The sequence below is a fragment of the Anser brachyrhynchus genome (genome assembly GCF_964034855.1).
Source record: "Anser brachyrhynchus genome assembly, chromosome: 8".
NCBI lineage: Eukaryota > Metazoa > Chordata > Aves > Anseriformes > Anatidae > Anser > Anser brachyrhynchus.
The window spans coordinates 16,543,799-16,562,661 of record NC_137702.1 but is presented as its reverse complement, the minus strand read 5'-3'; the positions used below and the strand labels follow the sequence as shown (position 1 = coordinate 16,562,661).

Genomic DNA, 18,863 nt, shown 5'->3' with positions numbered 1-18,863 from the left:
TCAGGAACCATTTTATTTCCATCCAGTTTTGCAAGTATTAAGGATGGCATAAGAACTTATTTCACCACTGTTAATTATGAAATTATTCCATCCCTCAAAGAGACAAAGTTTATAACGTTTTCCTGGTTTTCCCTCCCAGGTACTTATGAACTGTGTGACTATTTGGTTTGTTTTAACTTTGTTTTTCAGTTCCTATCTAACACATACCTCTTTCTTCCTCTCCTCAGCCACCAAAATACCATAACTGGGCATGGAGAAGCACTGAGGCAGTCAGTCAGTGAGAGGTTATAAAAAAACATTAAATAGCAACATAGATTACAGTGACACCTGGGATGCTCACAACACACAGAAGACAGCTTTATAACCTTATCGTGTTCTGTTTGCCGTCATTATCTATGAAAATCAGTACTGTAAAATTTGACTAGTACATGTGCACAACAGTTATTCCAGATTCTTCTGGTTCCTCCCAATTTCTAGGCAACATTTTGTACTTACTATTTAAGACAAAAATACTGAAACTGATTTCAGATATTATTGCCCAACTGGTTTTAATAGCAAGACATAAATGGCATCTTCCACGATTATAAAATTAGTGCTTAGTACTTGTCAAAAATCTTCAAAAATTAAGGTATCTTGAAAAATGATTTTCAGTATATCCCATGCAATTGAACTGCTCAAACAGTTTAAATTCTCAATTTAAGATATTCGAAGTTAGTGAAGAGTTCACATTTAGAAACTAATTCCAGACAGTTTTTAGGCCTCATATGGCAGGAGATGAAACTGTTTAAAATTATCACTATCAACAGAAAAAAATTTCCCATAGGAAAAAAAAAAGTATATACACACTCACTGTAGCCAGGCAATCAACTCTTCCATTCCGATACTATCATAAACATTTAACTAAGTTATTTCAAATAGTAGAATCAAATTGGCAATTCATATTTCAGACTTTCCAAATATGTGATTACCTGTTAAAGGCTGTATTTTTTGTTCAAGTCCATTTTTATTTTCCACTACAATCAACTCTGTTCAATGCATTTAGGTTTAAGACTAATCTGTAAACTGCTATTCTCTCCATCTATACAGATCTTTAGAGAGTATTAAGTGAAAAGGCTTACAGGATGCACTGATGTAGAGTTTCATTTCAAGCTTAGCACTTATCTGAGCATGTCTGCAAACGCTCCCTTACACGAGGTGGAAGTGTTTTTAACAACCTTTCTTCTACAATTAGACTATTCCGTTTTAGGAACTGACATTCTTCTAGTTCAGCAGGAAGTGATTCAAGATAGTTTCCAATGAGCTCTAATTGAACAAGATTCAGTAGCTGACCCACGCAAGGGGACAAATTCATCAGGCTGTTATTTCCCAGAAGAAGAAATTGCAGCTTTTTGCACTGAAATAATCCATCAGGCAGCATTTCAATCTAGAAAAAGGAAAGAACAAAAATAACCTAAGTTAAAATATGTTAACTTGCACATAGCTGCAAGTTTTTACATTTCCCGATTTTATTTTAAGGTAAGAAAGCTCTTAGTTTATGGAGGGACATGGAAGGGATAACTAACGTTTTTATCGTTAGGTGAGAAAGTGCTTGAGAACGCTACAACATTTTATATGCAATTTTTTGTTAAGTAAATGCTTAGCTACTGGCAGAAGTCAAGGCAGAAGCATGGCAGGGGAGAGCATATGCATGTGTGCACACGCAGGATTGTGTACAAACATGTGCATGCGCAGGTGACAGGGGAGATAAATAGACCGCCATCTCCTAAGAATCATTTAACAAAGACAAAGCACAGATTCTGTGGAGAGACATTAGCAGCTCCAGTGTTGTGAAACCTGTACAAGCAGCACAGCGGTAATTAATCCCGGTCCACACTATTAACATATAAAAACAACCTTACTAGTGAAAGCAATTTGAAACCTGAACAAAAGTCCTCAGGTCATAAACCCCACAATAACAAGCCTCTCAGTTCAGCACTGCTGCTGAGGTTACCAGCTATTTCCCTCCTCCCAATCAGACAGCTGTGCTGCTCATAAACTAGCTGCTGATTCACTAAAGCTTTCACTTTGGCCACTTCAGGTAAAAATTTAACACAGATTATTGCCATTAATATACTACATAGGATAGACGGGTGCAGGGAAATGGAAGGTACATTTTAGCATCCGTCCCAGCCTATGCTATCTGTGATTATGGATCAGAGCCCTGAAGGCACTTTAGGACCAAGACAGTACTTAGTATTAAACAAGCTTTTATGACACCAAAGTTCTAGCAATTAAACAAGTACTACCTTCTTTCAGCTCTACCTGGCTTACTTCAATCACGAGCACTACAAAAACGTTTTGAATCAGGGACTGCTCCAGAAGGAATGGGAGGTTAAGTCAGTATTTGATTTTCTTTTTTTAAGTAGTAATTCAAAGTTCTACTTACATGGTTTTTTGTCAAAGCCAAGTACTGCAGATTGGTCAGATAACTGATTTCTTCAGGTATAGAGGTTAGCTTATTATAGCTAAGATCCAAGTATTGCAACTTTTTGCAAAGAAATAGCTGCAATGGAACATTTTTAATATTATTGTAATTTAGGTACAGCTGTTCCAGGTTTGATAATGCACCAATCTGCACTGGAACATATGAAATGCTGTTGTGCCACAGTTTTAAGCAAGAAAGGTTCTTAAGATGCTGAAAACTAATTATTTCTTCCACTGTTCTGAGATTATTTTCTTTTAAGTCAATTTCATGCAAATTGTTTAGGGTAAAAATAGAATGGGGAATGCGCTCTAGATCACAGCAGATTAATTCCAAGGTTCTCAGGTTTACCAGCTTCTTCAAGTTATTTAGCACTATCAATTTATTTCCCTCGTTGTTGATAGACAAGTGTTGCAAAGAAGGCAGAAGATCTGTAACCACTTGAGGTATACGGGAAAGGTTGGTTTTTAAATGAATTGATCTCAGATTTTTTAGTCCCTGAAAGCTTTCATTGTAAATGGAGTTGTGATGATCTAGCACGAAATATCCCGTTAAGCACAATTCTTTAAGGTTTTTCAGATGAAAGACCCAAAAGGGAATTCTTCCCATCTCACTCGATTTCAGACGTAATGTTTTCAGATTTTCTTCTAAAAAGCTCACTGCTGGATAATCCATAGTTAGTGATGAATGATAAACGTTGAGTTCTTTGAGATTGACTAGCTGGGTCACAGCAGAAGGAAGTTTGGCTTCGGGAATAAGTTCCAAGCTTAGGACTTCTATTTCTGTCAGTTCAAATACACTGTCTGGAAGACCATTTAACATAAAAAGGTTAAGTTCAATCTTGTCCTGGGAATTTCTTACTAGTTTATTTTTCAGTTTTTCCACTGACCATTCATTGTTCAGATTAATCTGTTTCAGTTTGTTTTCACTCAAATCAGACAAGAATATTGAAAATCGTTGGGAATAAAGAGGATCATACTGATCTGCCAAGTGGAGAATAAACGCAAAGTCATTCTTTACATCAGGTATATCGCTGTAGTTACTCTTCTCTCTCAGCTTCTCAAAAGAATATTGCTTAAGTGAACTTCTTAACATCCACCACAAACTGTATGTACAAGTTAAGCCATAGAAGATCACTAAAACAACATAAAACGAAGCTAGAACTTTAAAAATTTCTGCTAGTGAATAAACACACTGGTACCTTTTGTAACCTGTAAAGGCTTGAACATTAACTACACAATCTATTTCAAGTGTAATAAAGGATAAATAATAGGGAACATAAATTATTATTATTACAAACACAAGGACTTTGACTATGATCTGTTTCATATACACTTTATATATGACATCCTTCTCTTCAACGTGTACTCTGAATTTCTTCACTTTTTCAAATATAGCTTTAGCTTGTTCCCCTTCTTTTTTGTCAAGAACACTCGAGGAGTTTTCTCTTCCAGTTGTTTCCAAGCCAGGTTGCGTATATGGCAGGGACTGTCTGCTAGCCCCTATATCTACTGAACTCCCAGGTGATGAAATCACTGCTTTGGATTTGGCTATTGGCAACTTCCTCACAGACTGCTCGGCAACTGTTTCTGAGAGGGCACGTGTTGTCCATGGAGAATCAAAACACTTCTGAAGAATTGCTACGAAGTGCTCAAGCCTGGAACTTGTACTAGGATAGTAAAGCCAGAAATTACTGCAAGCTGCAAAAATAAAGGTATGCAGAAGCACTAGGTATGGAAAAAATTTGGCAAACCAATGAAGCTGTCTCTCATAACATACTGCGTCAATATAGGAATACTGCTGCCGATGGAGATCATTCTGGATTTTAAGCGGGATGATTATCTGTGCTGTAGAGCTAGCAGACATGTTAAGGTTGGTTTTAACTAAATCCCAAGGCACGGCACAATGATTGTCAAATTCTAGCTTGCAAGGAAGACAACACAACACTCTGGTTTGAGTAAGCTGGAGAGCCCCAGCAAGCACAGCAACTAGCAGCATTATCATGGTGAGGTAATACCAGAAGACATCCCACCATGGTTTTAGTATGTGGTAGGATGACTGGGCATCTGCTAAGTATTTGAGTTCTGTTAGCGTGATCATGACTTTCACCTGTGAGAGAACAGCAGCTGGTAGAGGAAAAAAGAAAAGACATCCTTAGAGAATGGTTAAAACAGTTTATCTCACCATTAAACACTTGAAGCTTATCACCATTTTCATAATTTGTAAATCTAATATGAAATATTGGCCTAGTATTCAAAGTATAGAAAAAGGATCCAAGAATTCCTGATACTTAACCATAGCCATGATTTATTTTTTTTTTAATTTATTTTTATATTAAACTAGCACCAGAAATTAGGAGAAATGCTTTGATCAAGCATTTGGGTACTAGTCAAGTAAAAAGAACAAGCAGGTAGGAGTTAAGTGCCTGAGATATTACTAGCAGTCTTTGACCTCTATCCTAAGTTTATGTAACTACAGTTATTTCTCTTTTATTAAGAATGCCAAAAATCAGAGCAATACTGTAAAAGGATTGCTCTTGTAATTTAGAATTTTCTACTGAACTAAAATCATTCCACCCAATTTGTAAAGAATAAAGAGTGAACAAAATTTCTTGAAACAACAGTTCTGCATTACATATCCTTACATATAATTTCCTTTCTCCTACCAAGAGAATTGAAAATGTAGCTTTCTAACATTGTTATTGTGCATTATTGTCATTCACATACACACATATACATACACACACATGTATGTAATTGGCAAATTTAACCCCTAGCAGCATACATTTGATTAATACTTACTTAATTAAAGAGAATGAAATATACAGCACCTCTCAGTCAGGAGGTCTACACCTTTTAAAATTCCTTGGACATGCCATCTTCACATTTGTCTTCATTCTGGATGGAAAAACATTGAATATACTTTACTTGGGTGAAGCCATTAAAATATAGAGCAAATATTCAGCTTTCAGCACAACTAATGCCTTACTGCAGACATCAGGACCTGTTAAGCTCTGCACTGCTAGAGCTACACAAAATGGAACAGAGCACATTCGGACATGAACATCTAGAGTGTGAAGTCAAAGTTTTACACCATCATATCAACAAAAGAAAAAAGAGGAAACAGCCTACAGCTAACTATTTCACTGGAAAGTATTTTTTTTTTTTTTTTACAGCCAAACAGCTCTATGAAAATAAAATACTCAACATACAAGACTTTGAGAAATAGTTCAGTCAATTTTGATACACCCAAGTTTGGCAGAAAGGTAGGTTTCTCAAAAATGCAGGGCCATATTTTACGTTGTGAAACAAATTGTCCACTGTCAAAAGCAATACCACAGACACTGCCAGTTTGGAGGCAAACTTACTATAAAATTTTGTTAAGCACTACAGATAACAAGGAATGGTGATGTTCTGTATTTTTCCTGATGTACTCTTACTGTACTTTTAATTTCCAACAGAGTTGACAAGCTGCTATAAAAATACAAATAGCAGAATTAAGTCAGAACCATATTCTTATCCTACATTCACATTTGAAGAGAGAGGAATGGCCAAAATTAAATTAGTATTTCTTGATTTGACAAGGCCACTTTTAATAAAATGCAGAAACTTACCAGGCCGGCTCAAGGTAAAGCAGCTGAAGAAGGACAGGATGGTTGTAATATGCTCCTGGAGAGAAATAAGGTATCATCAGATCATGAAACATTTGGATCCCCACAGCTGAGTAATACAACAGCACTTCAGTAGTCTTTCCACAGCAGTGTTTTAAGGTCTAACATTTAATAAGCTAAAGTTCTAGTTAGAATCCTTTAAGATACCACCCCTGTGAAATATTTACTGGGTCACTACCCAAGCATGCTTTCTGTGAAGTAGAGATGGAGTAACAGCCCTTGTCATTGTCACCTAAGTGCTAAAAAAGCCATTTAAGCACAAACGGTTTTGCATTTACATAAGAAGTTGCTACTCCTGCAGCTGAGGTGTTATAACCACAGCTGAGAAATTGCAATTTCTTCATTCACTGCAGCTCAACTTGCAAAAACCGGTCTGTAAGTATCTTTAAAATCAGTTCTTCTGTAATAATTCTCTGGGGCTTGGACATAAATTCACAGGTGTAAAAACACAGAAACCCATCAAAACACTAAACCCATCAAATTAAATTGTTAGTCCCTATTGCATATCCTAGAAAAAAAGCTACATTCTTACTGGGGATTTAGAACAGTTTCTAGCAGAAAGTGAGCATCTCAGTATTAAGGGCTTAGATATTTAATTTCTGGTCATCTTAATGACCACTTTTGTAACCTCCTGATGAAGCATGCGTATTTATTACAATTCCACGTATGCAAAATCAACTTTCCCACTGGAGAAATACACAGTATATACAAGTATAATGTAAACATGTGAATTATTAATGATAATTTTGCTCAAGACAGTTTTCTTTCAGATCTTATCTGTATGCCAAGACTGACTAATCAAATGGAAAAAAGCTGAAGTGTAATGGGCTTGATGACTCTCATCTCCAGCTGCTTTCAACCCATATCAGAGCCATAAAAGCTTTTCAAAGTGGCCTAATTCAATTGGCACTCTTTCTCAGAAGATGAGAGAAAGAAATTTAGCCCCAAGCTAAGTGATGACTTCAGGAGTTACCCCAGGCTGGAACCATGCCTCAGGCCAGAAAAATAAAGTAATAACATTCACTACTATCTAGGTAATTTTTAATTACTTCATGCTTACGACTTCAATACAAACAAATCCAGCATATGAGTAAGAAGCTACCATTCTGAAAAATGTTACCTATTACCACCAGAAACTTCTCTGCTCCCCCAAAAGGTTGCTTAATGTTGCATTACTCTGCCACTTGGTCACTGCTTATATAATTGTAGGCACACTTGGTTAGGGGTGGCTCTGACATGACACTTCTCCCCAGATGATGATGGGCTACAAAAGCCAATACCTGGCAGGAGGTTTCGTTTTACACAACTTAAAAAATAGCCTTAAGTACTGAACAGATGTTTCTGACAGTTAATCAAAATATATTTTATACAACTAAAGCATACTTTGACAGGTATTCCAGTGACACTGGAATAGATAAATAAATAAATCCTCATGAATATTACCGAAGGAAAAAAGGAACAAACCTTACTCATTCACCCCCAACACATCTTTTCTGGTTAAAACTTCCCATTCTATAGGCATGCCACCATCTCCTTTTTTAAGCGTCCCTAAACAACAAAAAGCCCAGGAACTGCAGGAGTCCTAGGACAGGTCCGAATTCACGAAGAACACGACTGCTACACAGCCTCAGCAGATGCCTTCACACACCTACTGCTTTTTGTTTCTGCTTTCTACTGAGAAGTGACAGAATACTCAATCCAAGCGATAGAATACTCGATCCAATCCATTTGATATATGGTCTTCCAAAACTTGTACTTTGACCACTTGCATGCACGGAGATTTAGTTTTAGGATCTTTTAGATCTGTATTTTTGCATCTGCATTCCACTGAATGCCAAACAACATGCAAACAAGATTAGAGAAAGCTTCTTTCTAGCTCCTTCTGAAGAAGGTCACAAATGATGATTAAACTTCAGTGATTATCCTTCTGTATTCAAAATAAGCCTGAAGACATTCCCAAACTCTGCAACAAATGTTCCTCGAGCACAGGATGTTCAAGACTACAGTAACAGTAGCGTTAGAAGTTTCCCAAACTTTCAAACCATTAAATACCTGAAGACCTCTCAAACAGTCTTGGATCTTAACCACAGCTAGGCAATCTCAACTCTCTGCGTATGGATTAGCTAGTTCTTAAGCACTGCTGTGCTCAGGACAGTACTGGTCTGCATCTTATGTTCAGCAGTAATTGCAAAGTCTTACACTGTTTAAGGTAGTCCTTTCTCTCTAGAGAAGGCTACTTATACCAAGCTATTTGGCCCATTCATTTCTGGAAAATCATAAACATGTTTTTAGTATAAAATTTAGTAAATTAGGCTATGCTTACATTTTCACTTCACATGGGTCACCATCCTTCCCTGCTACTGCTTCAAAGTTAACTGCCTAGCACACAAGCCGATAGAAGAAAAAAAAGCCTTGCAAAATTAAACTACTATCTACCACTGCCACTACCAAAACTTCCGCAAGCTGAGAAACTAGATTAGCATGCAACTTGGCAAGGATATAGTAAGTAGTTTCCCCAACTACCCAATAGCTTGAACATTCCTAGGCTCAACACAGAAGGCCTTTGAGCAGGTGAAAAAAGGTGTCTTGAAGGCACCTAAACACAGAATATCAGTGTTGATTTTTATTACTTCCTTTCTCTGTTATGCTTAACTCAAGAGAAATACTTTATCTTGCCGTCTAATCTAAATTAGAAGTAAGCTTTATTCCAAATTGACTTGCTTTACAAGCAAAAGGCTTATTCTTGAAATCTGACTGAGCAGGATTACCTACATCACGTTACACATTTCCAAGCTACGCAGAAGCACTCCTGAAAAGACCACGGTCTTCCTCAAACCATATGTAGTTAACTTCTCCTTAAACACCACCAATATGCAAGGATTGAATCTGTTCTGTGTTTAAGAAAGTCCAGTAAAGAATTAGTCTGTGATATTAAAACAGGTCCCTGGCCAAATAGTCACTAGGAGATGGATCACCTCCCAACAGTCTTGTCGCACAGCCAGTTCTCGTTACCTGCCTGTAGGCCACATGACAATGGATTGCATCAGTGCGGTCTGCCCAAGTGCATGGAGTTACTTGAGCCTAGTTTGCAATGCTGGATGGGAGGGAGAAACCAAGTTAAGTATTTTGAGGGTTAAACCTTGTAATGAAGTCGTATTACAAGTCTACAAGATACATACACTTAGGAAAAAAACAATACTTTTCGTCTCATACTAAGTTAGCTTGGAGAACAATTCTAAACACATGCTTCAGCTTTAGTAAAAGCACTTCCCCAGCCCTCTCCTCAAGATGTTGCCTTCTAGCCGAAACAGAAGGTCACAACCTGTGCTCCTAGAAAGGCCTGTACTGGTGAGAAACATTTATGCACACAAGCTAAAAATAAAAACAAACTACCCAGTTTAAGTCCAAGTTTAAGGCTAGACAGACGGTAGTTGAGAGAGAGCTTACAGAAAAATCGCTGCAAAACAGAAGTGGCAAGTAGGCACAAAGCTAGCCTTTTGGATGGGCGTGTTTGAGTTGAACAGCAACCTGATGGTAAAGAAAATGCGAGGAAATTGAGAAGTAGACCTGCTTTGTCTGTCTTGCAAGTCATTGCATTATGACTGATCTCCCCAAAAGTAAGCTTTCTGCATTCTAGGCAGTGATCCTCACTGGGATGCTCTCTCGCTGCGCAGGGTGCTTTCTGAGATCTCTACCGACCCATGCAAAATCTGGACTCTGAATCAATTCTGATTTACTTTTCTAGTGAGCAGTAGTTTGTACAGTTTCAGTGGCCCAGCAATACTTCCAAACTCAGACATGCATATTTTAAAAAAATATAAATTAAGGTTATATGAGATGGTGATGGCAGTGTAACAGAGGAAGGGTTTTCACTAAGCAGACAAATGTTAGTGTTGTGGCCTCCTCCTTCCTTAAGGAGGCAATGTATATCTTCAGTCAAGCTGTATGCAGTAGCTTCCCCAGACTATGGATTTATTTTCAGCTTGTGCTCTCATCCTTTTAATTAACTAAAAATATAAATACATTAGCTTAAAATTAATAAAAGATATATTAGCATCTAAAATATTGATTACAATCAATATGGAAAAAGCAGAGCTTTGTATTGGTTATACAGAGAAGCCAAATGGTAAATTCACTTAAGAGACATGTTTTGTTTCACCCTAATATTTAATTAGCAATTCAATCAACTTATTTAATTTGTATTCTCACAGGAAACTAGCACTTTTTCCATAGAAAACAGAGTGGTTTTTTTGCACTCCATTAGTTTCCATTCCTTCAAACACTTGTACATTGCACATATTTCCCTGTAAAAGGAAATGATAAATGGTGCACCAGAAGTTTCACATTGGTATTCCAAACTTGAAAATATCAGCCACCTGAAGCTCTACCATCAAGAGTCTGCTTGGCAATTGCTGAACAAACAGCAAAACCTATTAATGCGTGACGAATAACTGCAGTTCCACAAGGCTTTATTTTATTTTTTTTTTAAGTGAATATAAAGTGTAGCACTGCTGACTGGAAAAGGAGGACATGGAGGAGCTTGGGACCACCCAACAAAAAACAAGTCCCAAATATTTGTTGTGCAGCACCACACAGTCTAGTCACATTCATTCATTTTCAACACAAAGAGGTTAGTATTCACAGTGAAGCACTGTCTTCATTCAGCCTCCTTTTCGGCCCCGTAACATTTTCAGTATTGAATTAAAAAAAACATAGGAGAAGGGCATGGATTCCTGCTAGCGAGAGATCTGCTATTTCTGAAGACATACACACTTCTAAGAACCCAAAGAAGTCTATTCTTTTAAGCTTGGCATTAGCCCATAATGGCGTACACAAGTTGAAACAACAAAAAAGTCAGTTCACATTAGTCTCAAAAAGGGGACACAGATACATAAGCAGGATCAGCACCCAAACTGTACACGAGACTCATTTAAACATAAATTTGAAGCCAAGCATGTTCAAAGAATGCATGAAGGATCTCTCCGTAGACAAGCTACCCTTTTTGTGAATTGTTAATGGATTTGTGGAATAGGATTGACAGCACTGAGGTACGAGATTATGTTATCCACAGCAATGTACTCTAATTATCAACACCACCCTTGAACAGCTCATGCTATCACCCAAACGTACAATCACGAACTTCACATACACTTTAAAAAGTCCACTTTAAAAAAAAAACAACAAACCTCTAAACTATGGCAGTCAACACCGCAGATGTAGAAGTAAAAATTAAACGGAGCTTGTCAGACCAACTAGTTGCATTTCTTTGATAAAGTAAACGTTCTTCTAAACAAGCCAAACGTAAGAGATTGAATCTAGATTACCAAGAGCTTCTAGAATGACTCCATACTATACCAGTTTAGACAAAGTTGGTAGTTTCACAAAAATTAAAAGCCACTCACAGAAGGGGAGACAGGTCACAGGCCATGCTGAACAAAAAAGAAAGCTAGACTAGAAGAAAAAAAGATTTAGCATTTATAAGAACTACCGCAATAGGAATGTGCAAAGACGAAAAGAGGCTAAGAACTACAAATTTTTGCCGTGACTTGACCCATGTGTTGGAAGCAACCAGAAGAGGGGAAAAGTCCTGCCTGGACTAATCTTTTGTAGGAAAAATACACACCACCAAGTATGCAGCCCTAGGAGCAGCAAAGGCTGTCCTACATTAATACCAAAGAAAACACTTCTACCATCGAAGGGTAACATCCCTGTACAAACCTCATTTGCATTATGAAAGATCATTATCATCTCATTTAGGAAAAAATACAAAAAAAACCACAACAGAATCAGGACTGCGACACTAAGAATGCTCAGAGGTCTGGTGGTTCTTAAGCAAGTAGTACAGGAGAAGGGATGAGTGAGAAATGACTGGGGGTGAAGAGGAGAGAACAGAACAGCCTGGGAAACACATCTGCCTTCTCAGGACAGATGCACACAGCCCGTCTGTGCTCAGCTAATGCTTATTCCAACCAGCGTGGGAGCAGACCACTCTCTCCAGGGATGACTGCAGGCATGTCTAGCAGTCAGACATTCCAGCCCAAGCGTGCCATGGAAAGTATCAGGGAAGCAGCACAGATTACACTCTCAAGTGATACCTATAAGGAGTTAAGAACAGGCCTCCTTTGCTGTCCCCTTAAGTCCCAGCTTTGAAATCAGTACTGCAATGCTGAAGACAGAAATCCTTTGCCAATACTACAAGCAGTCCTTGCTTCTGAGTTCCAAAGAAATCTGTGAGCAAGTTTGAAGCAGTAAGTACGAAAAGTCTCCTCCTTGGCTCTTCACCTATGCTTTTGGTGTAATCTCGCTTAGGGAAGAAATCCCAACATGTCTAGACTGGGTCCGATATCTGTGGCATGCTGTACCTTCTACAACTTTCTCAGAAACCATCTTAAAGAACAGTACACCAAATCTTTCATCCCAATACTAACATGACTAGTACAGTTCAACATCTCCCAACCGCATGGAACTAGATTTTCAAGCTCACTTTTAATGCCTTTTTATTCTTGTATCCACATTCCTGAGTCTTCCTCATGCTGAGAAATATGAATACATAACCGTAAAACAATGGTATCAGCAGGATCCCTCCAGCATTCTAAAGGAAGTCTCAATAGTATCTACTTAATTCTGCATACCAAGATAAGTGCTACAATAGAAAATTAATTCTTACCCTCTTCATTTCCAGAAATCAGACAGATACTCCCGATGTCCATTCATTGTGCTGCTATGCTCAGGATATCAGAAAGCAAAGCATACCAAGATAACACTAGAGAATAGTCATTACTTAAACGCTACAAGGTTCCTCTAACAGCAGATTCTTTAATTATAATATAGTTTGTTATCTTCAGTCTTCAAGAGCAGTACAAGAGAGGCCAGCTGCATAAAAAAGTTAAGAATACGTAACAAAAGACCATCCTCCCCTGGGAAAAGGCAGGGAATTGTGCAGACGTGCTCTTCCATTTTCAGTGTACTTTCCAATAAACTGATTCCTGGAAAAACTGAAAATGGCTAGAGACCCTAGTAATATCCAACATGTTCCCAGTGAGGCTATAGAAATCAAGTCTGAAATACGGAAATATTCTGAGAAAGCGGAACCTTAGAGTATGTACGCACACCTGAACGAGCTCTGATTTAGTTTTCCAACTAGCACCAGCAGTGCTGCTGTCACAGCACAACAGAGTGGACTACAAATCCTACCCAAGAAGTCAGGTAAGCGTTGGGCCAGTTTTTCAATCCACAATGATCACGGTGCTACAGCTAGGCAGCACAGCAGTGTACGTGCTGCTGTAAATCAGTACCGTGGGTACCGATGCATTCACCAAGCATGGTCATGTCCTGGTTTGATACTTCTGGATAAAGGGCCCAGGAGGAATTCAGCAGCGCTGAACTGAGATCAAGAGCGAAGTGGCCGACATGCTACATATGATGGGAAATCTTGCCTGTTTTGCTGAGAGCAGAGTACTGAAATTCAATGTATTTATGTAATTATTTTATGTTGGGAAAGTTTTTAGTTAGGGAAACTGATGATTTTTCAATAGTTATAGACTGCCAAGACCAAACACGTCCTATCAGGATAACAGATGTTAAAAAAACAGAAGCATCGAGTTCACAAATGAAAAATAAATACACTCTGCCTGTGCAAGATAATTATTACCACACAAACATAAACACAAGATTTAAGAACAAATTAAAAAAAAAATGTATTTTGGTTTTAAGCTCTCCTGATACTGCAAAAGTTTCAAAGAACTTTCCAGAAGGGAAGGTTATTACTTCCACAGACCAGAAAAGAATTTAATTGCATCTAGGAAAACATAATTATCACAGCAGTCATACAGAAATGTATCTGATTTCACTCTGTTACTTGACATTGGAAAGTTGATTCACATTTTCAGCATGGCTAGTTATCTCTTCTTAGAAGCAGCAGCATTTCTTCTTGATTAATTGGAAAGAGTTACTGCCAAAAGCCAGATGACAAGTTGAAACACTTGATTCTAGATGTTCCATCTAAATACCTATAAAAAAGAATAGATAAATATCCAACATACATCTGATTCAAACTCAGCTACTCTGTGTATGCAAATTCTCCCAAACCTATCTTGCCAGCATTTTGAAGAACTTCAAAGTCAAAAAAAGGAAAAAAAACACTAAAAAAAACAGTTGTGAAGCTCTGCAGTCTAATACAAAACTCCCCTGAGATGGAAGTGGAATAGGCTTTACTAACCAACCAGCAGGGTGCATGCTGTCTGCACAGTCACTTCAATCTCCTAAGCATCTTTCCATCTCTATTACTCTGCATTATCTATTTATCAATCCAACCAATTATCTATTTATCAATCCAACCAATTATCTATTTATCAATCCAACCAATTATCTATTTATCAATCCAACCAAGCACCCATTTTTCTTTAAATAAATTAAAGGACTGAAGGACAAGTTTCCACATTGCACGTACTACGCAATACTACATTTTCTGAGAACAGGTCCACATGCAACCCTGAGAGCTAAAAGCACTGTTACAGTTACCTACCAGAAGCACCTCCTAGAACTATGCTGTTTCACAACAAGGTACAAGTGATCAGAACCGAGTGCTACGGTAAACCTGCAGTAATCCTGCTTTGATACCTTGACAGACAGTTAGCTTAGCAGGTAAACTTACTCTTTATACTTCTGTCAAGTCCGAGCGTGCTACACAACAGTCCTCCACCGCACCAAATCCCCTTTATGAGCAGGCTGAGAAGACCTAACAACTGGCAAGATTTTTTTTTCCTTCCAGACAGCATTAGTACAAGAACAAAAGCCACTTTTCAGTATGAAGCCAAATGTAGTAATTTCAAAAACAAAAGTCAAGGTTTTATCACCGCTTTAGTCAATTAAGAGCTTTGAAGTAAAAAAACCTCCAGCCCCCAGTTTGTATGAAATGGAGTAACAGCTCCAAGCAAAGCCAACGTTACTGAACTCCTGCTCAGAAAAGCACTTGAACTGAGACATGATGTGCCCGGAGTCAACTAAGCAATGTTTTGGTGCTTTCCTGACTTTGAGCCAGTGTCATTGTAAAATTAGTATTTAAACAATGTTAATGTTTAATAAATGACATTTACTTAGAAAACAAGTGCCTTTACTTGCAAGGGCACTGGCTAAGTAATAATCACTTTCACACTTCCATTTGTTGTGGGTGGAAAGCGATAGATTATCATCCCTGTTAATAATTTAAACAGCCCAGAAACAGGCAGTTTCAGTTGAAGCTTTTCAAGCGCCTCCCTTCTTCAGGTATTTCGGATTACACTACAACTGCATATCAAGATTTTGCCTTCATTCACAGGAAAGAATTTAAAGGATAAATATATTAACATTAGAATCTAAATTTGCCGTTCTCAAATTCCAGCTCAGTAGACATCTACGTTTGCATGCAGGAGAACTTAACCTACCATAAAATATCTGGATAAATATATGAAAACCTCAACTACTCACAGAATACCAACGTTTTCCCCAGAAAACTATAGCAGGAAGGTCTGGGAAATCATGGGTTATATTTCCAAGGTTTTAAGTGAGAGCATTAAAATTGATGTCACTAATTATTGCTAAATGAACTACATGACCATAGCTTTGTAGCTGTTATTTATAAACTGAAATTTTGCTTCCATATTAAACAAAAGCCACAACTCAAGCAAGTATCTCCCAAACAAGCAAATAGTGTTTGCAACACAACAATGCAAAACAAGTCCTGAGCCTACTAACAATTAGCAGCAACAAAAATAGATTGCTTTGCTAATGTATTTTTTTATTGGTATCACTGGATTCCTTATTGAAGAGATCAAAAATGCCAGTTTCCTACACTGAAAGTTCTCAATTTACGAGAAACTGCATTCCAGCTTACAATACTAGAACACAATGAGAAGTTGAACACTTCTCATGGAAGTGCACTCACACCATCTAATTCGGAGCGTGTGTTACTTTGAAACAGAATGGCACCAGTAGGAATTAAATGGAAGACATGCCATTAGGTGTTCTCTCCACGATTCCTTTCTGATTGTTGAAAGACTCTAGAACCCTCTCTGGTGTACACTGGAGGAGAGCATGCCTGTGCTATGCACCAAACTGCATTTGCAATGGCTTTCTTGATAGCTGTACTGTCTACCTTTCTTGCAAAGTACTATACCAATAGAAATCAGTCTTCTCATACCAATTAATTGGGGAAACTATTCATACGTATTCTAAAACTTCAGTTCAATATGGAACGCAATTTGATTTACCAGCGACAACAAAGCTGAGTTACGAGCTCATAGTGTGTGGCTCCTGAACTCACTCCATACAGAACACAAACCTTCGTCAGATAGGACATGCCATAGCTTGCCACCAGTTAAGAAGAATCAAGCAAACGTTTCATTAGTTAATTAGCAGATTAAGAATAGATTCCTCTGTTCCTAAAATAACATAGCCTACCCCACTCAAACATTAACATTCCAGCATATTTAAAGATTCAAATACTAATTCCACTTTACGTTCCCTCTCCTTTTATGTAGCTACCCTAGTAATCTGAACCAATTATCTCCATAGTCATAGCACAGGCTTCTAACTTCTTAAAAAGAAAAAAGAATAACTGCCAGAGCAACTGGCAGAATAATGCTATTTGCAAAACAACAGCTGAACAGCTGTTACAAGGATGCCTACAGGAAGGATAAATACAGCCCACAGGTTAGCGCAGGAAATAACGGCAGCAGTGTGAAACAGGCAGCTGAGACCAGTACGAACCATGCTGTATCCCCTTAGTCACATGAAATATCCATTTCTAATCCCAGCAGAGTAAAGCTTTATGGCTTTAGCAGCCTGTAGTAGTATTACTAGAGCTACAGCCTCCTTCGCTACCTCTAGTGTGGCAGGCAGGGCAAGCGCAGAAGCAACTAAAGGAACTCAAGACTTTCTTCCTCCCTCCTCTCATTCAAGAAATCCATTATAAAAATACTTCTTTGGCAGTAAGATACTGCTCTACGAGGCTGATTTTATAATGCTGAATTACAGATGGATGCCTCTTTAGTATTGCTGCTCTAAAATTTACTCAACATGCTGTCACCAACTTCAAAGAGCACTTGTACAGGTATCTTGTGAGAAGCAGAAGGAAATTAATTTTATCTTCGTCCCCATGATAATGCTATCTTCCTTAAAAAAAAAAAAAGGAAAAAATAGCGGTCAGACCAACAACTTTTCTCTCAAGAGCATAAGAGAACAAACATGTAAATTTCTATGAATTACATGAAACCTACTGAAATTGAAACGGTTACTATGTAAAATATGTGCTAGCATGAAACTCTGTGATAAGCACTGTTACCTAGCTACAACAGGATGTTTTAAAAACACTAGGGAAAGCCCTTAAGGGAACTTGTAGCCTATCCTAACTCCCGGTTCTACAGTGCAGCCCTTCTCCCTCCCGTTCTCTCTCCTACCACATCCCTTGCCCTGGTCAGCACCGCAGCTGCTGAAGAAAAGTGCTACTTGGGAGAACTCGTCCATTCCCCCCAGGGCCTGCTGGGTTGCACAGAGTGAAAAAAACACATGCAATATACGGAGACAATACATAATAAATTATATGAGTGATGCCCTGTAAGATGATATTACTTAAGCCTTGTGAGCTCCGTTCCTCCCCCCAAAAAAGTTTATGAACGCAGCCAAAACAGATAAGCAATCCTTTGACCAGCCGCCCTCCCTGCTAAGCAGGTACAGAGAGGAGACTCCTGAGACACGGGGAAGGGAGCGATGCCTTATCTTATCGCCTCAGCTAGCAGGCAAGGGAAGCCAGCAGTCAGCAGAACACACCGCTGAAACGCCTGAAAACGCAAGTGAGCACGGAGCTCCCGGCTCACTGCAGCGTTACCCAGGGCTGCTGCTGGAAAGGACCGCACCAGGTGTTCACTCGAGCAGAGCGAGCCGAGCAGCACGGTTAATGACAACCTCCACGCAGAACCGAGCCCCGGGGAAGCCCGTTTCGGCGCTTTACCCCCCCACACCCCGCAGCACCGGCTGATCGCCCCCCGGACACGCCGCTACCAGGAGCCAGGAGGGTGCCCCGGGCTCCGGGCGGAGCAGCCGGGCCGGGCAGCAGCGAGGAGGCCGCGGCCCAGCGGAGCCCGGGGCACCGGCAGGTGCCGCCGCCACACCTGGCCCGGCGGAGGCGGGCGCGCAGCGGTAACGGCACCGGGCGCGGCGCCTCCCCCCGGCCCCACCCGCACGGCGCCGGCCGCCAGCCCCAGCCCCAGCCCCAGCCCCGCTCCCCCGGGGCGGGAGGGCGCGGGGCCGCTCCCCGCAGGCCGTGGCGGTGCGGCACCTGCCGGCGGCCGCTGCCCGGCGCTTACCTGGCCGCGGCGCAGAGCCTCACCGAGCCCCTCGCCTCGCCCCTCACCGAGCCCCTCGCCGAGCCTCGCCCGCCGCCCGCCCGCCCGTCAGCCCGCAGCGCAGCGCGAGGCACCGGCTGCAACCGGCGCTCCTCGGCTCCGGGCCCGCCCCGCCGCGCGTCACCGGCCGCGCCGCCCAATGGGGCTTGCGGCCGGCGGGCCCGCTGACAGGCCGCGGGGCGGCGGCGGCCTGGGCGGACAAAGGCGGCGCCGCGCACCTGCGGCCCGGCCCGGCCCCAGGGGAGCCCGGCGGGCACCGGGCGGGGGGCTCGGCTGAGGGGAAGGGCTCGTCCCGCCCGGCCCCGGAGACCGCCCGGGGCCCTGTGGGCGCAGCCAGGCTCGTCCGGCACCG

At 40.3% G+C, this 18,863-nt stretch overlaps 1 protein-coding gene across 5 annotated transcripts; it reads right to left on the bottom strand.

Moving 5' to 3' along the window:
• Window positions 1–522: 522 nt before the first annotated feature.
• On the bottom strand, window positions 523–18,617 carry LRRC8B (leucine rich repeat containing 8 VRAC subunit B). Of its 5 annotated transcripts, none has more exons than XM_080603049.1 (5): window positions 18,473–18,617; window positions 6,075–6,129; window positions 5,263–5,358; window positions 2,426–4,587; window positions 523–1,423 (listed from the first exon to the last, which is right to left on the bottom strand). In XM_080603049.1, exons 4-5 carry the CDS (start codon window positions 4,559–4,561, stop codon window positions 1,151–1,153), a joined length of 2,409 nt encoding a protein of 802 aa, XP_080459175.1. In that variant the 5' UTR covers window positions 4,562–4,587; window positions 5,263–5,358; window positions 6,075–6,129; window positions 18,473–18,617; the 3' UTR covers window positions 523–1,150. The 5 variants fall into 5 exon arrangements, with proteins under 5 accessions (XP_080459175.1, XP_080459179.1, XP_080459178.1 ...); XM_080603053.1 differs by lacking the exon at window positions 18,473–18,617 and adding an exon at window positions 17,995–18,053; XM_080603052.1 differs by lacking the exon at window positions 18,473–18,617 and adding an exon at window positions 17,984–18,005.
• Window positions 18,618–18,863: the final 246 nt, after the last annotated feature.

Coding starts and splice junctions, on each gene's coding strand:
- LRRC8B (XM_080603049.1), bottom strand. CDS start 4,561: ATGATCACGCTAACAGAACTCAAATACTTAGCAGATGCCCAGTCATCC. Junction 1,424..2,425: donor TGGCTTTGACAAAAAACCAT/GTAAGTAGAACT, acceptor TCCTTTTTCTAG/ATTGAAATGCTGCCTGATGG.